Below are 25,224 nucleotides of genomic sequence, written 5' to 3'. Positions count from 1 at the left end.
TAAATGAAGACTTTTAATTCCGAAAATCTTCATAATATCTTTTTACTTTTTGATATAATTTTAGCACCGGTTCAACATGTTAGCCTTTAATTCCGAAAATCTTCATAAAGTCTGTGTACTTTTTGAAGCAATTTTTCTGCTCCATAAAGTCCTTTACAACATGATGACTTTTTATTCCGAAAATCTTCATAAAGTCTGTATTCTTTTTGAAGTGTTTTTTCCTCCACATGAAGTTCTGTTCAACATGAAGACTTTGAATTCCGAAAATCTTCATAAATTATATGTGGTTCCTAAAGAACTTTTAATTCCGAAAATTTTCATAGTATCTATTTACTTTTTGATATAATTTTAGCACCGGTTCAACATGTTAGCTTTTAATTCCGAAAATCTTCATAAAGTCTGTGTACTTTTTGAAGAAATTTTTCTGCTCCATAAAGTCCTTTACAACATGATGACTTTTTATTCCGAAAATCTTCATAAAGTCTGTATTCTTTTTGAAGTGTTTTTTTCCTCCACATGAAGTTCTGTTCAACATGAAGACTTTTAATTCCGAAAAATTCATAATTTTAAAAATTCATAAATTCATCTTAAAAATCTTCATAAAGTCTTTGTGCTTTTTGAAGTTTTAATATGAAGATTTTTAACTCCGAAAATGTAGTTTTTTAATTATGTTTTTTCTATTTTGTTAAGAAAACTCCTGTAGCTTATTTAATAATCTCTTATTGTAAACCCTTTCTAGATGTAACGACGGAACTTGCATTCCGAATCGATGGAAATGTGACAAAGAACAAGATTGTGATGGTGGAGAAGATGAAAAAGATTGTGGCTACATGAATGGAAGTCAGCCTACGACTTGTGCTCCTGACGAATTCACTTGTCTTAATGGACGTTGCATATTGGTAATTTTGACGTGATACCTTAACTTTATCTAAAAAATATTTAAACCCTTTAACTTATTTAGTCTACATGGCTCTGTGATGGTTATCCAGATTGTTCCTCAGCTGAAGATGAAGTCGAATGTCATTTGGCGTGTGATCCTGGTCAATTCTTATGCCCAGCTAAGAAAAATATAACCAACTTAAAGTATGAAAGACCTTAAAAACCTTTGATGAATTTGGCTAAAATCTATTTTTTTGAACTTCTAGAATTTGTGTACATCAAAAGCACGTTTGTGATGGTCAAAATGATTGTCCTTTAGGCGAAGATGAAATGAATTGTCCCCAAGTTAAGAATTGCCCCAGCAATTCACATTGTGAACAGCTTTGCATAACATCTTCTCGAGGACGGGATGAGTGTACCTGCAGGCTAGGATTTGTGTTACATGAAAACAAGAAAAAGTAAGACTCTCTCCGAAGACCGATGATATCCTTAATTTAAACCTTTCTTTTTTTCATACTTTCTTTAACAGCTGCACTGATATCGATGAATGTCAATTTATTTCGAATCCAGTTTGTTCTCAAAAGTGTGATAATACCCTTGGAAGTTTTCGATGTTCATGTGAGATGGGCTATGTTTTGAGACCGGATTTGCGAACTTGCAAGGCCTTGGGTGGAGCTATGCAGCTTCTAGTGGCTAATCGGTGGGACATTCGGAAAGTTACTCTTAGCAATAATCGTTACACGGCTGTAGTCAAGGGTCTTCACAATGCCATAGCTCTGGATTATCACTTCAAAAAAGGTCTAATGTTTTGGTCAGATGTATCAACAGATGTGATAAAAATGGTATACGTAAATGGAACTCGAGTGAGAGATGTTATAAAATGGGGTCTAGAATCACCTGGAGGTATTGCTGTCGATTGGGTTCATGATTTATTATTTTGGACTGATTCTGGTACAAGAAGAGTTGAGGTTTCAAATTTTCAAGGAAATTTAAGAGCTGTTATTGCTGTTAATGATTTGGATAAACCGAGGGCAATTGTTGTACATCCTGGTGAAGCTATGGTATTTTGGTCAGATTGGGGTTAGTTTTTGAAAAAAAAAAAAAAAACGTTTTTAGACTTGAAATAAATATCTTTGTTTTTTATAGGTCCAAATCCAAAAATTGAATATGCCTATATGGATGGTTCACAAAGAAAAGTTATCATTACTAAAGGTGTTACATGGCCAAATGGTTTAACGATAGATTATCCAAGTAGGAAATTGTATTGGGCAGATGCTAAACAACATGCTATTGAAAGTTCGAACTTTGATGGAAGCGATCGAGTTAAGGTAAATTTTTGACGAATTGATAAGTTTTTGAATTGGGAGATTATAAAGAAATAGCACGAAAAGGCTTCTGTCCTTCTTCTCTAAGAAGGATTTAAGATAATATTAAGTAGTTATAGGGTGCAAATGGCTGATCTTGACATTAAAAAAAAAAAAGAATTTATGTCTTGATGAAATACGGGCATTTGGCTCTGGAACAAGTTTATTTATTTTTTTTTTAATTTTTTTTTTTTATTTACTTTTCGTCTGTTTGAGACCCTTTTCTTCTTTTCCAGTCTATAGTTTTGAAATTTGCGTTATATCAAGGGTAAAGTAATGGAGTCTTATTTAATCTTTTTTATTAAAGTAACGTACAAATTCTGTTTTATTTCTCCAAAAATGTTCCTCAAACTACTCGGTTGAACAGCAACCATATCTATGAAATGTTCAAAAGTTTTTTTTTAAATTTCATGTCTGAAAACTCACTCGCCATTTTCTAGACTTTTCCGGATTACTCACTTCAATCAGTAGACCACTGCCACTCATAGACTCACTGACTTGAAGTTTTATGCTATTTTAGATCAAATAAGAAGTTTTTTGAACAATTCTACATTTGACTAATGAGTGGATTGCCTAAAGCAGTCCAGTCCAAGTTTCAGAACTTATTTCTTGAACAATTTGAAGAACTTTGGATACTACATATGTTAACTTCTACATTTTCTAGCAGAATAACCTATTATTACATTTGCTTAGGATGATAGCTAGTAGAATCCGTTGGTTGTGGAAAGCTTTATAAAATCTAGCTGGAAACCTATTTCTCTCAACCACCCAAAAATATCAATTAAAAAAATGCATTTGAAATTAAAAAAAAAAATTTATTTCAAATAAAAAAAAATTTGCATTAAAATAAATGTTTATTTCAACTGGAAAAAATTGCACTAAAAATATTTTGTATTAAAAAAAATATTTGCTTTAAAATAAAATTTTATTGCAAATAAAAATTACTTGCATTAAAAAAAATTTTAAATTTAATTAATTTTGAATCAACTCAAAAATTCGACTTTTAAGTGAATCCACAGGAAATTTAAATAAACTCTACCCTGGTGGTCTTCAGGCCACCATCTGATCTCTTTTCCTTCTCATACTGCTTTTTGATACTTTCTCATCAAGTGAAGTATGGGTGAGCCATTCCGGAATGTATTAATAAATAACAATAAGTGAACCAACTATTTATGAGAAGCCAAAGTCTAGAGAAAATTTTAAGCCTTTAACACAATGCCAATATCGATACAATAATCAAAGAAAGTTTGACACTTTGTAGTTACTGATTTAGCAGATAGAAAGCCAACATTTACAGTTTCATAGCTTAGGTTCGAGTTTTTAAGGTAACAAACAAAAAAGATAAAGGTTTCAGAAGTCAGACTAAATTATTTGTTCCCAAAACACTTTTGCTCTCCAACTAGCAGAAATTGAAAACGCAAATTAGTAACTATTTTAATCCTTACATTTTCCGCCCTCTATCTCCTCAAGTATTAACTGTAGACCATAAAACCTGTGACAAGAGAAATGTTAAACTCTCTTTATTATTTATAGCAACTTTTACCAGAAGAGCAAATTTTCAAAAATTATTTGCAGAATTTGCTTTGATTTGAAACCAGGCCTATATTAACTAACCATTATACCAAGTATGAATTCTTAAACTTCGATTTAATTTACAGATTTTAAGTACCCACCTACCGCATCCATTTGCTCTAACCATCTTCGAAGATACAATGTATTGGACGGATTGGAATACCAAGACCGTTTCTGCAGCAAACAAAATATCTGGCAAAGGTTTTCGTTCAGTTCATGAAAACTTCCATTTCCCAATGGATGTTCATGCTTATCACCCGGCTCGACAACCTGAATATCCTGACCGTTGTCAAAAAGATCGTCGTGGCCTCCGAGGTGGATGCACCCATTTATGCCTTCCGAACAAAAATTCAAGACGTTGTGGTTGTCCAATCGGACTCACTCTTAAAGAAGATCAGTAAGCTTATCAACCAAATACTCAACTCTGAAACTTCTTAATAATTTTGTACACTTTAGAAAAACTTGCAACAGTTCTCCTGACAAACTTCTCTTAGTGGCACGTCGAAAAGACATTCGTCTTCGTCAACTCAATAGTAAACCCTCTTCAGCCAATGATATTGATATGATTGTTCCAGTGGACAATTTGAAGCACACAGTTGCTTTAGATTGGTGCAGTGAAACCGATTTCATTTATTGGACAGATGTTGAACGTTCGTCAATCAATAAGGCCCATTTAAATGGAAGCTATCAGCAAAGACTTGTACATTCGAATTTAGTTTCACCAGCTGGTTTGGCTCTGGATTGGATTACAAATAAAATTTATTGGACTGATCCAGCGACAAATCGAATAGAAGTCGCTATGACAGATGGTAAAATGAGATCGATTTTAATTTGGGAGAAATTGAATAAACCTCGAGATATTGTTGTTAATCCAATTGGTAAGCTTGGAAGTTTGCTAAGAAGGATTTACTGAATTGAAAATGATCCTCTTTTTTTAGATGGTTTAATGTTCTGGTCGGATTGGGGTGATGTTCCAATGATTGAACGATCCGGAATGGATGGAAAAAGTAGAACTGTGGTCACTTCGCGTAACCTTAAGTTCCCAAATGGTCTAGCTGTGGATTATGATAACCAGAAAATATACTTCGTCGATGGTGGAATTAAGACAATTGAGAGTATGAATTTTGACGGAACAGCCCGGAAAGTGATCATAGGTAAGAAAATTAAAAAGTAAAAATTTTAAAGTTGAACAAATTTGTAAGAAAGTTGAAGAAAATTGTAACGAAGTTGAAGTAATTTGTAGGAAAGTTGAAACAATTTGTAAGAAAGTTGAGGAAATTTGTAGGAAAATTGAAGAATTTTGTGATAAAGTTGAAGAAATTTGTGAGAAAGTTGAAGAAATTTGAAAGAAAGTTGGAGTAATATGAAGAAATTTGTAGGAAAATTGAGAAAATTTGAAGAAATTTGTACGAATATTGAAGAAATCTGAAGAATTTGTGAGAAAGTTGAAGAAATTTGTGAGAAATTTGAGGGAATTTGAAGAAATTTCTACAAAAATTGAAGAAATTTGAAGAATTTGTGAGAAAGTTGAGGGAATTTGAAGAAATTTCTACAAAAATTGAAGAAATTTGAAGAATTTGTAAGAATTTTACAAATTTGTAAGAAAGTTGAAGAAATTTGTAGAAAAGTTGAAGGAATTTAAAGAATTTTTGAGAAAGTTGAGGAAATTTGAAGAAATTTCTACAAAAATTGAAGAAATTTGAAGATTTTGTGAGAAAGTTGAAGAAATTTCCGAGAAATTTGAGGGAATTTGAAGAAATTTGTAAGAAAGTTGCAGAAATTGAGAAAGTTGAAGAAATTTTTAGGTAAGCTGATGAAATTTGAAGAAATTGGAAGAAATTTGTAGGAAAGTTAAAAAAAATTGTAAGAAAGTTGAAATAATTTGTTAGAAGGTAGAAGAAATTTGAAGGAAAGTTACAGAAATTTGAAAGAAAGTTGAACAAATTTGTAAGAAAGTTGAAGAAATTGAAAGAAATTTGTAGGAAAGTTGAACAAAGTTGTTAGAAACTTGGAGAATTTTTAAGAAGGTTGAAGAAATTTATAAGAAATCTGAAAAAAAAAAATACGAAATTTGAAGAAATATGTAGGACAGTTGAAGAAATTTATAAGAAGGTTGGAGAAAATTGTAGGAAAGTTGAAGAAATAAGAAGAAGTTTGTAAAAAAGTTGTAGAAATTTGTAGGAAAATTGAAGAAATTGGAAGAATTTTGTAGGAAGGTTAAATAAATTTGTAAGAAAGTTGAAGAAATTTGTAAGAAAATTTAAGAAAAATTGAAGAAATTTGTAAGAAAAATGAAGAAATTTAAAGAAATTTTTGAGAAAAATGAAGAAATTTGTAAGAAAATTGAAGATATTTTTAAGAAACTTCAAAAAATTTTTGAGAAAGTTGAACAAATTTGTATGAACAATGTTGAAATTTGTAGTAAAGTTGAACAAATTCTTAAGAATTGAGGTTTTGACACTTTTTAAACTTTTCACTATAAACTTTTCTAGGAACTGGTTTGGGTCATCCATTCGGACTAGACATCAATGAAAACAAGATCTTTTGGACTGACTGGGACACCAGATCGGTCAAAGTTGCTGACAAGCTCACAGGACAAAATATCAAAACCGTTATTGCAAACACAAGTGATCTGATGGATGTTCGAGTCTTCCATCGTTCCCGTAGGAGGATGCAAAATACTTGTGGAAACTTCAATGGAGGCTGCTCTCATTTGTGTCTGCTGAGTCAAACTGGATACAGTTGTGCTTGTCCAGTTGGGGTAAAGCTTTCGGTAAGTTCATAATTTCTTCCCAAAATAAAACTGTTACATTTTTAATGATTTCTTAATTATTTCATCTAAAGGAGGACAATAGAACTTGCTACGATGGACCATCGACTTATATTCTATTCGCTCATCGAATGGATATTCGACAGATTTCCTTAGACTTTGCTCATATGATTGATGTTGTTCTTCCATTGCCACCGATCTCCAATGCAGTTGCTTTAGATGTTGACAAGCAGACAGGGTTGATTTATTGGTCCGATACTGTCGAAAAGAACATAATGTGTTCAAGTGCAGATGGCTTACATGTAAATCTGATTATTGGAGAGAGTTTGGATAATGCTGATGGCCTCATTATAGATTCTGTAGGAAGAACTGTAAGTTTTCCTTTCTCTTATTTGAATCAAATTTTAATTTCAAAATCCATTTTTTCCAGATGTACTGGACAGATGCTGGTCTTCATACAGTCGAAGTTAGTAATCTAAATGGCAAGAATCGACATTTAATAGCTTGGCAAGATCTTGAATCACCACGTGGATTAGCCCATGATTATGAAGCTGGTCTCCTTTTCTGGACGGACTGGGGCCATTTTAGAAAAATCGAAAGAGCCAACATGGATGGTGGGGAAAGAAGTAAAATAGTTACCAGTAAGCTTGGTTGGCCAAATGGTCTTTCAGTAGATTTAGAAATGAAAAGAATATTTTGGGTTGATGCTCAATTGAAAACTATTGATTCATGTGATTATACGGGTAATCAAAGACAGTTGATTATGGCTGCATTACATCATCCTTATGCATTGGCTGTTACACCTAAACATATATACTGGACTGATTGGAAGTCCAAAGCATTACATATGGCTGACAGGAAGAATATATCGATAAGATCAGATGTGATTGTTAATGTTGATGGTCTTATGGATATTAAGATCATAAAGGTAAGTGAAAAATTGAACAAGGTATATTTCCTTGAACTGATAAATTTAATTCAAACATTTGAATATAACTCAGTAACCGAATATCGAAGACAATTTTGGGTTTCATTTATGGATAGAGCTTAAAAACCTCTTTCTTTTGATGTCTCACTCGATTGATTAGGAGGAAATTTTTTCAAATGCATTTTTTTTTTTCTGCAAGGGGTTTACCTTGATTTTTTCTCGAAAATCTGAAAAAAAAAAATAGATTTTTAAATTTTTTACCTAAATGCATAGGCATGTTCACTGTGAACTCATATATGTATATCAAACTTGTTTGGTCCCCAGATATATCAGCCTCCGAATGTAAAAAAAAAAATTTGAATGCAAATAACTCAGCAACCAGATCTCTAAGAAACTTCTGGTTTTTAGTTATGAATAGAGCTTAAAAAGACCTTTCTTTTGATGCCTAACGTGATGTATTCGGAAGAAATTTTTAAAAATGCATTTTTTTCGACAAGGGGTTTTTATAAAAAATCCAAAAAAAATATATGTATTTGTAATTTTTGTACTATGTACACTATGAACTTATATCTTTAAACCGAAACTTGTATCGAGGTTTTCATCCGAAGAAGTTTGAAAATCAAATCAACAACATTTCATAATTGAAAAAAAACCTATCGCTTGTTCTCCATTAAAACAAAGAACAATTATTCATTATTTATTGTTTTCTTTCTTCTAAAAAAGTTTTTCTCAAGATATCAAGTTACTAGTACAACTCGGCTGTAGTGACATTTTCTAGATGTATTATTGATGTAACATTAAGCGGATTAGATTGTAATAATGTGTGTAAAAAGTATTTTCCTAACACCTTTTTTTCAATGTAAAAATTCCTTTTGCGATCAACTAGACAGGGATACAATTTTTATTAGACGTTCAAACTGGGATAAACAAAAGTAAATGCACTTGACTATCTCTACGAATAGAATTTTTTCTACTCGATTTTTGTTGTACAAAACTGTACAAAACTCGTAGATAATTTTAGAATTTTTTTTTTAATTTTGATACAATTTTAAAAAATGTCCGGGCTGAGGAAACGTTTCCCCAGCCCGGTACTTTCAATTGGCTATAATTTTCGTTGTAAGCTTGTACAAAACTAGGCTTTGGCTGTACAAAACTGTACAAAACTTTGGCATACTTTTTTTTAAATTTTGCGATAGGTCCCGGCTGGGGAAATGGACGTATAAATTTAAGTTGATACGTTAAGCATATTATACTATAAATAAACTGATTTAAAAAAATTCATATCCATTAGTCCCCAGCAACAAAAGTATACTTTTCTAATGGATTTTGATATCTATACTGAATTCGAATATGAATTAAAAACTTTTCAATCTGCTCTCGTTTTTGAGATATACCTACTAGTTTTTTTTTACATTATTTTCAAAAAAAAACTTGTTTCTGTGACTTTCAACCTATCTCAAAATCTTAACGTGGTAGAAATTCTTCGATTTCGGAAACGATTAAGTATCGCCCGATCGTCTTCAAACTTAAATATTTCTTACCGTAGCGATTATTTAGTTGGCTAAACTATAGCCCGATAGAAAGTCTGTAATATGCCGGTGCTCTTATGCGGCTCCAACGCAAGCTTTAAATTATATTCATTTGTGCACAATAAATCAAATGGAATACAAAATTATATCGCACATGTAGTACAAAAGTGTCACAACTCAAAAAACACGTTTTTTTAGTTTTTGATAAAAAAAAATATTTGAAATTTTCCCGGACAAATCTATCTAGTTGCCATTGATATAATTTGAATAGTTTTTATCCCAGGATGTAAAATGTCGTTTTAGATGTTTCATTTGAAATAAAAAGTCCTTTGACAAAAATGACATATTTTTAGTTGCGACGTGATTCTTGTTGGAAAAAGTTGTTTCATAAGTATTAAAAGTGTCTTAATTTGAATTGTGTCATTTTAGTTGTACCATTTTCAAGAAAATCTAGTGTTGCATTTTGAATTGAAACACTTTTGCTGAATTTTCTGGGCAAAACATTTGTTTCATTTTTAATTCTGACATTTTAGTTGATTGAGGTTACCGTATCCCCTTTGTATTATTTTAAGTTACAACACTTTAGATAAATGAAAAGTTGAAATTTAGAGTTAATACAGTTTTGTTGTTTATTTTAAAATATTGCTTTTTAAAGCTCAATTAAATCCCAAATGCTTCCAATTTTTTATCAAACCTTAAGCTAGCTAGTGCAGATATTTTACAAACACTTCAACTCAAAACAAATCCTATTTTCATAAATTTTTTGATGTTTTTCGAGTTATGACACTTTAGACGAATAAACTTCTAGCTACAAAAAACATGCTGACTTCAAATAAGTCTGAAATTTTTTAGCACTTCGCCTAAAAATCCAAAATAAAATTTTTTCGTTCGTTGTGTTCTAAACAATATTTTGACATGAGTTAGATGAATAAAATATTTCAACGGCTTATAGGTTATTAAGCTAGTCTCAAAGAAATGTTTGTGGTTTCCTAACGTGAGTATCTCAAATCCCTGTTATGATTCATCTCACCGAAATCTCTTATATAATGTAATTTTGTGCTTCGGTCTTATAGTTTTCTTAAACCTATGTTTTTTTTACGACGGTGCTACCAAAGAGAATTTCTGAATAATATCCTATTCCAAATAAAGTTAAAGTTTTCAGTTTAAGAGAAGGAAAGGCTCCGAAAGAGGTGTGATGAATAAACGACATTGTATTGAAATAATATTCAATAATTTATTCTTAACAAAATATGAAAGCGGTGAAAAAACTTGATTTAATTATTTAGAATCAAGTACATCATAACTGTCACAACTCAAAAAAAATTTGTCTAAAGTGGCTGAACTCAAAATAATACATTATTTTTTGTGTACAAAAAACACCAAAATTGTCACAACTCTAAAAACGTGAATTTCCAAGGTTTAATATAATTTAAATGATGCTGGTTGTCTGAATTTGGTTAAAAGTGTATTTCCTCTTCTAAAAATTAACTAATTAATAAATATTCTCATTCTATTCTCGGTAAATTGGTTTATCGCCTCTATTGAAAAATGAAGATTTTTGAGTTGTGACACTTTTGTACTACATGTGCGATATGTCAAAATCATTTCAAAAAGGGGGTTTCGTAATTAAAGAAATCCTTTATAAAATTTTTTTTTCAATTTTATTTAAATTAAATTGAACTAAAATTATTTTCTTATTAGTTTTTACATGAAAAGATTTTACAACTTCAGTAAGTTTAAGCATAAGAACAAGTACATGCGACACATAATCTTGTGTTTTATTTAATCCAAAATTATAAAAAAAACTATATTGTTAAAATTTTATAAATTTAAGAGAATAGAAAATGCACGACCGGGTCGCACGAACTTGCTCTTAGAGTTCAAGTTGCTTAAATTTTTAAGACTTTTTATATAGAAATTTGGAAAATGTAGGTACCTATTATATAGGTACAACAAAAAAAAAATAAATTAAAAAAATAAAATTCGTTTTTTAAAAAAATAAAATAAAATCTGAAATCAAATTGCCCTCAAAAACAAGTATGCAGTTTTGATTTATATATTAACATGCATTTTTAGAAAAAAAATTTTCAAAATCGTTAGAGCCGTTTTTTAAAAAACTAATTTTTTATAGGTAAATAACTTTTTGAAAAAAAAAGTTTAAAAATAAAATTGGTATGCCATTTTGTATAAATCACTAATCAACATCTAAAAACAAAAAAAAATCAATGTCCCGTTTTCGAAAATTTGATTTTTCAAAAAAAAAAAATAAAAAAATTTAGTTTTTTTTTTTATCCAAAAATTATTGTTTTTGGAAATTTAATTTTTGGTTTATATTTAGATCATATGAATGCTTTTTCACAGAAAGTTTCGTTGAAATCGAATAAGCAGTTTCGGAGATAATCGGATTTGAAAAAAAAACGGTTCTATGGCAGGTACCATTAATAATGATTTTCAAACAAAAAATTTTCATTAAAAGATAGACCTTGTCTTTAAACTAACATTTAAATTTTTTAAACAAAATCGTTATAGCCGTTTTCGAGATATTTCAATTTTACTAAAATTGGTATATGATAATTACCGTTATTTTTGGTCCAAAAAAAATTAATTCCAAAAACCCCTCTGGAGAGCCGCCAGATAACGCTACATACCAAGTTTGACATCAATCGGTCTATCCGTTTAAGCTGTAGCTTTGTTTACAAGACTGACAGACTGACAGACCGACGGGTTTCCGGGACCCGGTTTTTGGCATTCTCTATCATCGTAATATCATGGAAAAATGTTATCTCAACTTTTTTTTTACGAATGCAAGTAAAAAAATGTATAGGAATAATTTTCGAGCTATTTTGTAATACATACACATAACAATTTTTTTTTGTTCTATATTTTTCATTTAAAACTTGAAAATAATGATGAAGTATTTTAAGTTTTTGCCTTGCTTTTTAAGAAAAAAAAAATTATAAACGTAAACTGTAATAATGGTCTATGTTGTTTTAAATTTGAAAAAACTAACAAGAAAAATGTTCAAATAAAATTGAAACAATACTTTACTTTACTCGCATAGTGACCAAAGAGTTGTAGGATCAATCCCCAATTATTGCTGTCTGTTTTTACTTTTTTTTATTTAAATTTGATTTTTTTTTAAAGCTTTAACACCTTTATTTAAAGATGTTTATGATTATAAATCACATAAAACTAAAATCGCTCTACTTAAATTTTGAAATGATCGTCTTCAACTGAAAATCATTCCAAAAATAATAAAGCGCCCCTGAAGATGCTGAGAAACTCCAGCGAAACGTCGGGACAAAAATTTATGTTTTAATTTTTTATTTACATAAACAAATCAATTTGACCAAAAAAGCCCAATTAAACTACTTAAATTATAAAATTACAAAGAATTGGTCACAAACACAAACTTAATATTAATTCCAAAAAATAGTTTAATCAATGTGGTTTTCGGCGATTTTAAGTTGTTTTTTTTTTTATCAGTGTTGCCATATTGTCCACTTTCTGCATTAACTTGCAAAGACAAACATTTTTCACTTCTTAACAAAAATTTTAGTTTTTCTTATAATGTACGTACCTATATGTTTATCGTCACATCATTTTATTTTATTTTTCGCCAAGGGCAACAGTTTTTAAACCATTAAGATTAATGTATTTTTAAAAACCGACGCCGGCATTTTAAAAATTACCAAAACCGTTTTTTTTTTAGCTTCAGTTAATCCACTAAAAACTTCAATAAAAATCAAAATCGCATAGTAAGAGCTTATAACAATTAAGTATTTTAGATCAGTAAAATTTTAATTAGATTCATACATCTGTGTGGCCTCGGAAACTAAAGGGTTAAGTCAGAAATGTTAGTTTTTCAGAAAATGAGATTTGGAAAAATATAGTTATGAAAATCGATGAGTTATTAATCAGTTAAATTCTCTACAAAAGAATTTGATACCAAATGAAAGAGAATAAAAAGCATATTCTTACTCCATAAAAAATGGAAATATAAAATTTTGTGACTTAAGCCTTAAGTAATTGGGTTTTTTTTTTTTGTTGGGCTATTGGAGTAGGTCCTTTTTCGAAAATATTCGAATCGTGTCCAGAAACTTCCTCAATTTGACCCATTTGTTTTCCGATTGCAGTACTTTTCCTAACCTTAATTAGAATTTTTGGCATCCTAACGTTTAACCCTGTTTTAGAAGAAACTTATCAGAAAAATATAAACAATATTATAACCGTTGAAAAAAATATAATTTTATATCTTCATAGACCAATGTTACATTGTTGGATAACGTTTGTGGCAAAGACAATGGCGGATGTTCTCACTTATGCTTAAGAAATCCCACAGGATATTCATGCAAATGCCCAATTGGTTTAAGACTGAAAGATGATAGTATAACGGAATGTCAAACATTACCAGATGTAAGTTTTTCTTTTTCCAAAGAAAACCGGAGTGTAAATAAATTTTCGGTTCCTCCATTTAGGACTATCTCCTGATTGCTCAACGTTCTGGTATTGGAATGATTTCTCTCAACACTCCCGACTTCATGGACGTTGTTTTACCTATCAAAGGAGTTCACGGTGGTGTTGTACTGGACTATCATTTCAAAAAGTCTTTACTATTCTTTGCTGACGTTAATCTGGATATCATTCGAAGAGTCAATCTGTTGAATTTCACTGACAACAGTGTCATTGTAAATTCAGGACTTATTACACCAAATGGACTTGCTGTCGATTGGATTGCGGATAATGTTTATTGGTCAGATACGGATAGAAAAATTGTTGAAGTCTCTCGATTAGATGGTTCATCTCGAAAGACAATAATGTCTGAAGAACTCAATGATCCGAGATCATTGATTGTTTATCCGAAAAAAGGGTAAGGGTTTTTACACAAGTTTTTGAAGGATATTCTAATTTTTGCTTTTAGTTTCCTTTTCTGGGCTGATTGGGGCACACCTCCGAGTATAGGACGATGTCTTCTTGATGGAACAAATCGAACAGCAATTGTTACCACAGACCTTGGATTCCCAACTGGATTGGCTATTGATTTTGAGTATGTTTAAAAATATCCTTTTGATCTTTTTTCATTCTAAACAAGTTATTATTTTTAGATCTCGACGACTATTTTGGGCAGATGCCTTACAAGATCGAATCGAAATGGTTGACTTTTATGGCAAAAAACGAGAACAAATTATTCCATTTGCAACTCATCCATATGGATGTACTGTGGTAAGTATCCTAAAAAAAATCCTTCCATACAGGTCCTTAAAAATATTTTCCATCGATTTTATCAGTTCGATTCAGCAATATATTGGACCGATTGGTACAATAAATCCATTTATCGAGCTAAGAAAACTCAACGAAATGGCTACACGAATATTGGTGAAATACGACATTCGTTAAGTGGAGCTTTAGATGTTCGTTCAGTTTCAGCTAAACGTCAACCAGATGATTGGAATCAATGTTCATCGGATAATGGTGGTTGTTCACATTTGTGTTTATTCCGAGGACATGATTATATTTGTGCATGTCCTGATATTGCTGACAAACGAACATGTAAACTGGCACCAGCATTTATTGTACCACGCAGATCTGATGAAACACCTGAATATCCAGATGAAGTAACAGCTGGAACGAGTTCAGCGGAAGATGAATCATCGACCGATCAACGAACAGCACAGGAACGATTTGTGATAGTTGCTAGTGGAGTTGTTACAGTTATGATTATAATGGTCGTATTGGCTATTTTAGGTAAGATGACACAAAATATAAAAAGTTTAGAGCCTTTAAGCTGAAATTGGTTTCAAAGCCGATTATTATTTGCTAAGTTCTTTACTGAGTCTAAACTTGGTTTTAAAGTGGTTGTAAATTAGTTTTAAAACGATCCCAAAATACGGATGACCTATTCAGAGGCTGCGGTAATGAGGACGAACAGGAAAACACTGTTCACTTCCTCTGTCACTGCCCAGCACTCTGTCGCACTAGGAAAAAATTCTTAGGAAGTTACTTCTTTAATGAATTAGAAGAACTATCGGAACTCTCAGGCAATAGCCTACTGAAATTTGTCAAGTCCTCTGGCTTGAACAACCATAGCATTCATAGGTTAACACTTTTTCATGAAGTTACAATACTTCAGGGTATCACAAGGGATCTACATTGATCTAAGTGTGACGGTAACAAAATCAACTGTCAGCCCATATAACCTAACCTATAACCTACAAATTTATTGGACATTGATTTTGAATTAAGTTTTTAATCAATTGCAAGCCAGTTGCAGACGAAAAAATTAGATCCGAACAAGTTGCACATCGATTTCGTTTATTGCCAAAATTTTCCAATTCTATTTTAAATCGAAATAAAAATGAGTTTAAAGTTAATCAAATTTAATTTGGATTTGTTTGAAAAAAGTTGCAAATCCATTCTAAAATGGTTTCGAGTAAACAAAAAATAATATCCAATACAAATGAAAAGAAAATTTAAATCAAGTGCAGGCTAGTGTCAAATCGGTTGAAAATCAACTGAAAATTAGTTTCAAATCGATCGAAAATTAGTTTGTTATTAGTTGCAAAATAGTTTCACATCGAATAGAATTGCCATATATTCGTAGAACAAAATAAATTGAAATAAGAGTTGCAAATGAGTATGGCATTAAATAGAAAAAGTTTTAAATCAGTTTCAGATTAGATACAAAGAAATGGCAAATCGATTGGTTAAATAAAGTTAATAGGAAATTCAGTTTCGAACTGAAAGGAAATGAGTTCATGAGTTCCAATCGTGTCAAATTTATTTTGAATAGACAAAAAATAATGTCCAATGCAACTAAAAAGAAACTTAAAATATGGTACAGATTACTGTTGAATCGGTTCAAAACACTACTAACTGCAAATTGGTTTTGAAACGATTGAACATTGGTTTGAAATTAGTTGCAAATGAGTTTCAAATGGAATTGAAATGACATGTAGAAAAAAATTAGAAATACAAATGAGTTTTAAATTAAATGCAAAGAACTTTTAAATAAATTTCAAATTAGTTTCAAAGAAATGAACTCCAATGTCATTATTAATTAAAATTAAAATTAAAAAAAAAAAAAACAATTACAAGTCAGTGGCAGACTAAAATCATATACAACGAAAAATTGTAAATCGATTGCAAAATGATTTTCGCATAATCTGTTAACAACAAAAAATGCAATTAAGAATTAAATTAAAATCAATTGCAGACTAATATCAAATCGATTTAAAATTGAAAAAAAAAATTGACTGCAAATTGGTTAGCAATCGATTGAAAAACAGTTTAAAATCAGTTGAACACTGGATTCAAATCAGTTGAAAACTATAGTTTCAAACCAAATGAGTTACAAATTAAATTATGATAAAGTACAAACAAGTTGCAAATCGAGTTTAAATTTAGTTGCAAATCAGTTGTAAACTAATCATAGTTTAAAATGTATTGCACTTTTCGTTGAATACTAATTGGGTCTTTTTAAATATTTTAGTTTTAGTCCTGAATTCAAAAAAGAACAAACCAAAGAGAAACTCCAGAGGATCCAGTCGATCAGTGTTGACATATTCAAATCCAAATTATAATGTTGATGGTACACCAATGGAACCAAAAACAACAATTTGGAAAAGATTTAGATATGAAAAGTCAAGTGTAAGTTTCAATTATACACATTTGTAATCTTTTAAACAAAAAAAAAAAACTAACTTCTTTTTCAACATATCTAGGAACGAGTATATGAAGAACGAAGTTTAACAACAGAAACAGCATCGACAAGTCTCTTTGTTGCCACACCATCACCCATGGCTTCACCATCAAATAAAAATAATATACAACTTTCAACTATAACATAAATTATTTAATTTATTTTTATTTTTTTAACTAAATATTTATGTTTACATTTTTCCAATAATAATTCATTTGTATATTTAACAAAAAAAAAAAAAACATATTTTTGTGTCTCTAAGATTTTTAAATAAAAAAAAAACAAATTCTAATTTTCTATATATTGAAAAAAAAAAACAAAAAAAAAAAAAAAAACCCCTGTATAATAAAATAAAAAAAATTAAATGAGCGGCACGGTTGTTTACTAATAAAAAATAAAAAAAAGTAATTATGTCAAACCAAAATTGTATTTAAAAAAAAAAAAATAAAATCCAAAAAAAAACATACATACGTTTTCGGAAAATATTTGCAAAATTAATATACGTATTTTTGTACAACAATATGAAAATTAATATATTTAACAAAAACAAAAAAAAAAATTTAGGCAATTCAAAGAAATTATTTAAACAAAATTGACAATTTTTTAGTTTTTAAATTGATTTTTTGTTAAGTCAAAATTATTTAACAGCAAACCAAACACTCATCAATAAAATAAAATGAAAAGAAATTAAAACAACTTCACACTGAAGTAAGTGTCAACACTATCCGAATGAACAACCAATGATTCCTAACAACAGAAAAAAAAAAGAATATATTTATCAACAGAAAGTAAAGCAACTCTATAAACAGAAAATATTATAACAGAAATAGAAAAATTAAAAATAAAACAACAACCAAACAGGTACCTTGTGAATTGTTATTAATTAACGTTTTTTTGTTTATATAAATTATATTAACTCATGTGTAAATATTTGTAAATAAAAAAAGTATTTTATTTTTAAATGTTTAATTTTTTTTTTCTTAAATATAAATGTAAATTTTTTTATTTTATTTTAAAAAGTATTCTATTTAAGAATAAAAATACTAAAAAAAAAATCCTTAGAAAAAAAAAAACTATAAGGAGCACAAAAAAAAAACTTAAATTGAATACAACTGTGAATTTCAGTGCCAAAAAATATATAAATTAAAAAAAGAGGATTAAAAAAAAAACCTTTAAATAAGGTTAAATGTTTTTTTTTTTTTTGTAAGAAAAAAATGTATATTTTTAAGTCAAATAAGTTCAAAAGGAATTAATATTTTTACTTAAAATTAAGATGTAAGAAAATATTATTAATTATACAATAAGTATAAAAAAAAAGAAAAATATATTTTTAAAAACAGACAAATTAATTAAAATGTATGGTGAGTATGGTTAATAGTGTTATTAGTTTTAATAAATAATAATTTATTAAAATGTTTATTTAAAACTAAAAACAAACAAAAAGTAAAAACAAACAAACAAAAATGGGGAATTTTAATTTTTGTACAAACTTAATTGTTTTAGAAAATTAAAGGTGATATAAAGGTGAAGGCTGAATAAGGCCATCTGTGAATTTACAGCACTGTTTACAAGTTTATACCTTTGAGGTATTGGATTATTTGGAGTATTCCAAAAGATCGTATCTTTTTTTGTGCTGCGCAGTTACCCAGCATGTGTTTTTCCTTTTCATTGCAGAATCTGCAGGTAGATCTCTTTGGAAGGAATAAAGAACAGTTTTGAAAAAAATATAATATTTTTGAATTTTTTTTTAGGGAATTACTATTTTTTTTGCTTTTCAATAATTTATATCCGGACCTGAAGCACTTAGATATTAAAAGATTTCTATATTGTAGCTACATAAAAAGACAACCAACCTCAGATTATAGTGAAAAAATATTCTATTAATCCGATAGCTCTAATTTTTGGCAGAGTTGTTTGTGTGCTTAAAAAAAATATTTGTCAATGTCAAAATCTTTTTGGGCCAAATAATTGCCAAAATATTGTTTTTCAAATATCATCAAGGAAATTCAAAATCACTATTCAAATTGAGTCACAACTAGGGTTCTAAAAATATCAATTGAAAAAAAAAAAAATGCATTTGAAAATTAAAAAAAAAAAAATATTCAGTGCAAATAAAAATTAATTGCATTAAAATAAAATATTTATTGCAACTGAAAAAAAAATATTGCATTAAAAAAAATTTTTGTTGCAACTGAAAAATATTTGCATTGAAAATAAATAAAAATTTAATAAGATAAAAAAAAATTGAAAAAAAAATTCAATGCAAAATGTGTGCGTTAAATATTTTTTTTTTTTAATATTTGTCAATTTCCTTACAATTTTTGCTATTTTACCATACATTAGGTTCAATATTATAGTTGAAATAGTTAATGTATGGTCGAAAAGCCAATATTGTAAAAAATTCCACCAGAAAACTTTTTGTTTGCAATACAATTTTTTTTTTTATGCAAAATATTTTCATTTTCAAAATAAAATATTTTTCAATTTCAATATCATTTTTTTTAATGCAAATTTTTTTTAGTTGCAATATTTTTTTTAATACAAAAATTTTGTATTTGCAATAAATATTGTTTTTTAAATTTTAAATGGAAATCGAATGCATTAAAAAAAATTATTTTTTGCCACACTGATTTAGAGTTAGGATATTGTCTCTTATTTTTTCTCATTTATTTTTTTAGCCTAGGTTTTCAATTAGGTATGCTAGAAAATTCTAAATATTTTTTTTAAATTTTGTATTCAGATTGCGGTTAGCGATTTAGTGTTTCTCTCTATAACTCAGAAGTATGAAAAATGTTGTAAAGGCAACTTAAGGTTCCTATAAACGCACATTTATTTCTTTGGAGAAAGCTCCCTCAAAACAGACACTAAAGGATGCTTATTGCTTATGCTTAATTATCTGAAAATATGCAGCATTATAACTAACGTTTTTAATGTAGAATTAATGCAAACTGTAAAATGACTAAGAAATTATTAACTTCAGTTCTTTTTTGTTAAATTTGATAGTTTCTTGTACAACTGTAAAAACGTTTTTGTTAAATTAAATGTTTAACAGTTTTTAACTGATAATTTGGGAGTTAAAATATTAACAAGTCAAAAGTTATGTTAATAAACTTTGAATAAAGTGATTGCATTATAAATATACCGTATACTTTTTACATAATTGTTTTTTTTTATGTCTTATCAGCCTTCACTAGCTTTTATGAAAGAAATTCTAATTCACTGTATAAAAAAAAAAACGTAAAACCTCCTTACGATAATAACATAAAAAAAATTAAAATTTTCCATAAAATCAAAAAAAAAAAAAAAAACATACAATAACACTGTAACATAGCAATTATCGAATATTTGAAAATTTTAAAAATAAAAATGGTGTTAAATTTGTCATATACATATATTTAACAAAACAAAATAAAAAAAATGAAATAGTTCATAAGTACTAAAAATAAATAAATGTGAAAATTTTTCTCTACAATAAAAACAAATTTATAAAAATCCTAAAATCAAAAATAGCAAAGGGTTGTAATAACTTAAAATTATAAAAAAAAAACATATAAAGTTGAAGGAACTTCTTAAAAAAAAAAATTATTATAAAAAAAAAACTACAAAGAACAGACGAAGAGCGTTTGATAAAATAAAAATTGATCGATCCAAATAGCAAAAAACAAGACAAAAATAAGTAGCTTAGACATATCTCCATCCAAATGACGAAGAAGAAATAATATAAAATAAAAAGAAAATTAAATTAAATGCACGATAAAAAATTTAAAAATAGCATTTATCATAAACTTGTATAAAGAAAAATTAAAAATATATATTGTATATGTAACAAATTTATTGTGTATACTTATGTAATATAAAAATTAATTAAAAAAATCTTTGTAAGAGAAACAGATAATTTATTTATAAACAAACAAATGCATTTAAATTCTATATTCTATATTTTTTTTTAATTTTAGGTACATAATTTTAATTTTAAATTTATCTATTATTTTGTTTATTTCTTTTTTTTTACAATTGAAAAAAGTTTGGCAATAAGACTGATTATAAATGAGTACAACAAACCAACTTTTTTTTCTACATTTATTTTAAATAATTTAAGAAAATTGATATATTTTTAAATTAAATAAAAAAAAAAACGGGTTTAAGAAATATATAATTAAGTTACACTTTTTTTGATGTATTATTATTTAAAATTTAAAACATTAATATTTTTTGATTTCTTAATTTTTAAAAGCATACACGTGAATATATTTTTTATTAATTTTAAAAACTCCAATGTATATAGTTATTTTAGTTAATTTTATTATATTTCATAAAAAATCTCATTCAGTGTAATTTGATGTATAATTTTATTATTACTTTGTTTAAATTCCGACCCAACCAATAAGTATGCCTTTTGATAAAATTTAAATAAAAAAAAAAAAAAAACAAAACAAAAGGAAAATAAATCAATCTTTACATTTTGGGTAGTGTGTCATTTTTGTGTAAATACTTTTTTAATAATAAAATATTAATTTAAAATTGTTATTAATAATACAGTAAAATAAGGAGAAAAAAGGGGTAAATCTCGGAATGAATGTTAGTAGAAATTTTTTTTGCTCAATATCTTCCTTTTGCCATTCTATAACATATTTTAAAAGTCTAGAAAAATCTCATGTCCGCTTGTCGCGATTTCAAGGTCAAATCGCGAAATGGAGATTTTCAAAATTAGCAAAAATAGGCTATGGTAATATATACACATATGATACATGATTTCAAGGTATTTTTTAATGCTGATTCCAAAAAAATTAAAATCAAGACAATCTGACGTCTCTGGAAAAAGTTATACCTGTTTTTCATCTGTCAACTCATATTATTATAACATTTGCAAACTTACTGCCGAAAAAGCCTTAAAAATTATGGAAGATGAACCAAATTTTGCAAGAAGATTTTAGAATCCATCATTATTAAAAATCAAAACAATCCCTTACAAAAAATATATATACCTACGATATAAAGGTATTTTTTGATATAGGAGCAAATTTTAGGATATGCACTAAAGAAGATTCTTGTTCATCTTAGGAATAAGTGCAAATAGGCTAATTTTTTCATTTTAATCTTTGTTTGGATATTCTTTAACTACCCTCAAAAATCTAAAAAAATCTCATGTCCGCAAGTCCTAATTTTCTTGGTTTGAAAATAAGGTGCAGATTTTAAAAAATTTGAAAACTACACTTCAGATATTTGTGTCAGATCAACATGAATAAGGTGCATTACTTTTCAGGGATGGTCAGGTTGACTTGTTTGTGAGTTTTGTTGGAATTAGTGTTAAAAAATACCTTTAAATCATGTCGCTTATGTTGGTATACATATAAAAATTTAAATTTTTCTTATTAATTTTTTAAAATCTGCACCTTATTTTCAAACCAAGAAAATTAGGACTTGCGGACATCAGATATTTTTAGATTTTTGAGGGTAGTTAAAGAATATCCAAACAAAGATTAAAATGAAAAAATTAGCCTATTTGCACTTATTCCTAAGATGAACAAGAATCTTCTTTAGTGCATATCCTAAAATTTGCCCCTATATCAAAAAATACCATTATATCGTAGGTATATATATTTTTTGTAAGGGATTGTTTTGATTTTTAATAATGATGGATTCTAAAATCTTCTTGCAAAATTTGGTTCATCTAACATAACTTTTAAGGGTTTTTCGGCAGTAAGTTTGCAACTGTTATAATAATATGAGTTGACAGATGAAAAACAGGTATAACTTTTTCCAGAGACGTCAAATTGTCTTGATTTTAGATTTTTTGGAATCAGCATTAAAAAATACCTTGAAATCATGTATCATATGTGTATATATTACCATAGCCTATTTTTGCTAATTTTGAAAATCTCCATTTCGCGTTATGACCTTGAAATCGCGACAAGCGGACATGAGATTTTTCTAGACTTTTGAGATATGTTATAGAATGGCAAAAGGAAGATATTAAGCAAAAAAAATTTCTACTAACATTCGTTCCGAGGTTAAACCCTTATTTAACTGGATTATAAATTTTTATTTGATTTTGAGTTGTGGGGCTCATTTAAATTCATTTTTGATTAAATCATAAAAAATTTAAATTAAAAAAAAAAAAAACAACTCAAAATAACAAATAAAAAATTAATAATGAAATAAGTAAAAAATCTACTCATAATGTGAAATTTGATTTAATAAAAATTATTGAATAACAAATGATATTCTAAAAAAAACTTATATTTTTTTTCTTAATAATAAATTATGTATGTAAGAGAAATGAAATGATTCTTATTAAAATGTTAGTGTTATAAGTTCGAAATTAAAATACAATTATTTTAATTGTACAATTTGACAATATAGTATAATAAATGAAAAAAAAAAAAACAAAAAATTATAAGAAATATTTTGTAAAAAAAAATTAAATAAATTGATTGATTAAATACAAATAAATAAAATATAATCTGTTCATGAGGTTTGTATTGAAAAAAAATTAAAATTAATTTAAAAAAACATATAAAACGAAACAAATTAAAATACACACAAAAAAAGCCTTCCATTGTTTGCATAAATAAAATATTATTTTAATTTTTAATTTTTTTATTAAACATCATCTTCTTTCTGTTTTTAAAACATCCAAATCAATTGAAAAATTTATTGAAATTGTCGAGAGCAGTAATTTTAACCTTTTTTTAATTTAGCAATTAGCAATTTCATTCGTTTTGCATTTAAAATTTTTTACTAATAAGCAGTAAAATATTTTTTTTTACCAATCTTTATTCTCCATAACCAGGAAAAAATTATTTCGACAGGTTTTTTTCATCTAGGTCATGTCCTCAAAATTTGTACTAAATATATTTTGTTGTCATTAAAAAAGTAACACCACTTAATGAGTTCATTTTCTAAACGTGTTTCAGTTTTTATGAAGCAGGGACAAAGCACCACAGATCATAAGTTTAAAATGGATTTATGACTCGATTGGACATAACTTCATAATTTGGTAATGGGCTTATGACCCAAAAAATAAGGATTCTGAGAGACTTAATGATTAATTTAATGGTTCTGACGTAAAGTAACGTAATATAACGTTACGTAACGTTATGTAAAGTAAAGTAACAGCAAATTAAACATGAAGGCCAATACGATCAGTGATAATAGTTTTTGTCTTCGTTGGTCTGAGCCACACTTAACCATTGCACAATGAATTTAGGTCGAAAGAGTTATGGTATCAAAACGACGAAAGGAAGGAGTCTATTTTCATTCCGTTTTCATTTAGAAAAGGAGATTTTCTAATCCAGTGATTACTATTTTGAGTCAAGTTACTTATAAAATTATCCCTTACATCTTTATCTTTTAAGTCCAAAAACCATGTACCTACTGGTTTAACTTTTTGTTCAACTATTTTAAAAAAATATTTTTTACAAACTCCAGTTTTTTTTTCCATTTGTTAGTCCCTACTAAATAATTTTTATTTGATCAATTGTATCATTTTAACGAAACAAAACAAAGTTTATACGAGTATGCCTTTAATTTCAACGAAAAAAAAATAGATTTAACATTTTTTTTATTTTTTTATATTTATTTGTTTTCTTTGACAAACAACTCATTAAATTCATATAAAAAATATGATTTCTTATTTTTTCCCAAATCCACTACAAATATAAAAATAAATACAAAAATTAAATAATAATTTAGCATTAAACATACATTTATTGCACGTTGTAGTGCAGTAAAATTGAGATGCAAAAAAAAGTTAAACATTTATAATTTTTTTTTCTTTTAATATAAATAAAATAAATAAACACAAATTTAAAAAAAAAAAAAAAAAAAACTTTGACAAAATTAACAAAGTTTTATAAAAATAATTAAAAATCAAATAAAAACAAAAAAGTTAATAAATATAAAAACTTTTTTATATTTTGTTATTTTCTTGTTTTTTAGTTTTGATTTTAAAATAAAATTTTTTTACTTAAACATTTAAAATAGAAAGAAAAAACATCCTAAATAATAAAACAAAGAAAACAAAAAACAGAAATTTATCTTAAGTATATAAAACAGAAGATTTGTATATCAAAATGATTTTTTATATATTTTAATGAAAGAGAAAAAAAAAACAACAACAAACAAAAACAAATAAACTAAACCACAAAAACATGTTGAATACTAAAAATATACATCCATTTTTTATTGTTACAAGAAAAAAGAAAGAAAAAAAAAACAAATAATAATATTTATTACATTAAATTATTATATAAGTGGAAGAGAAAAAAAAACGGGATAAATAAACCTCGACAATTATATGTTTTCCATATAAATAATAATAAGTTATAATTTATTATTAAGAAATATTTTTAATTTACAAAACAAAAACCTGATATTTTTGCATGAAACGATCTTTAAAATAAAATGTCTCCATTTGTAAGGATCTTTTCACAAAAATATATACATTTCTATATAATAAAAAAGAAAAAAATAACTAAAAA

The 25,224-nt window shown here is 27.5% G+C and overlaps 1 protein-coding gene across 1 annotated transcript in view; it reads left to right on the top strand.

Annotated features, from left to right (window-relative positions):
• The window catches only part of LOC129910372 (low-density lipoprotein receptor-related protein 4), a 43,162-nt gene extending 26,188 nt beyond the window's left edge, over window positions 1-16,974 (top strand). Inside the window, exons 4-21 of the mRNA XM_055987726.1 lie at window positions 740-899; window positions 962-1,083; window positions 1,146-1,337; window positions 1,409-1,959; window positions 2,026-2,207; window positions 3,902-4,212; window positions 4,272-4,693; window positions 4,754-4,969; window positions 6,308-6,588; window positions 6,660-6,956; window positions 7,016-7,513; window positions 13,306-13,458; window positions 13,521-13,912; window positions 13,964-14,089; window positions 14,148-14,265; window positions 14,331-14,787; window positions 16,532-16,689; window positions 16,764-16,974. Coding sequence (XP_055843701.1) covers window positions 740-899; window positions 962-1,083; window positions 1,146-1,337; window positions 1,409-1,959; window positions 2,026-2,207; window positions 3,902-4,212; window positions 4,272-4,693; window positions 4,754-4,969; window positions 6,308-6,588; window positions 6,660-6,956; window positions 7,016-7,513; window positions 13,306-13,458; window positions 13,521-13,912; window positions 13,964-14,089; window positions 14,148-14,265; window positions 14,331-14,787; window positions 16,532-16,689; window positions 16,764-16,889 — 4,762 coding nt within the window. The 3' untranslated portion in view covers window positions 16,890-16,974. The remainder of the gene's footprint in view (window positions 1-739; window positions 900-961; window positions 1,084-1,145; window positions 1,338-1,408; window positions 1,960-2,025; window positions 2,208-3,901; window positions 4,213-4,271; window positions 4,694-4,753; window positions 4,970-6,307; window positions 6,589-6,659; window positions 6,957-7,015; window positions 7,514-13,305; window positions 13,459-13,520; window positions 13,913-13,963; window positions 14,090-14,147; window positions 14,266-14,330; window positions 14,788-16,531; window positions 16,690-16,763) is intronic.
• The last annotated feature ends 8,250 nt before the right edge of the window (window positions 16,975-25,224 follow it).

The sequence above is a fragment of the Episyrphus balteatus genome, chromosome 2, assembly GCF_945859705.1.
Source record: "Episyrphus balteatus chromosome 2, idEpiBalt1.1, whole genome shotgun sequence".
Classification (NCBI taxonomy): Eukaryota; Metazoa; Arthropoda; class Insecta; order Diptera; family Syrphidae; genus Episyrphus; species Episyrphus balteatus.
The sequence above is the reverse complement of the archived record's forward strand: the minus strand, read 5'-3'. Positions and strand labels throughout refer to the sequence as shown.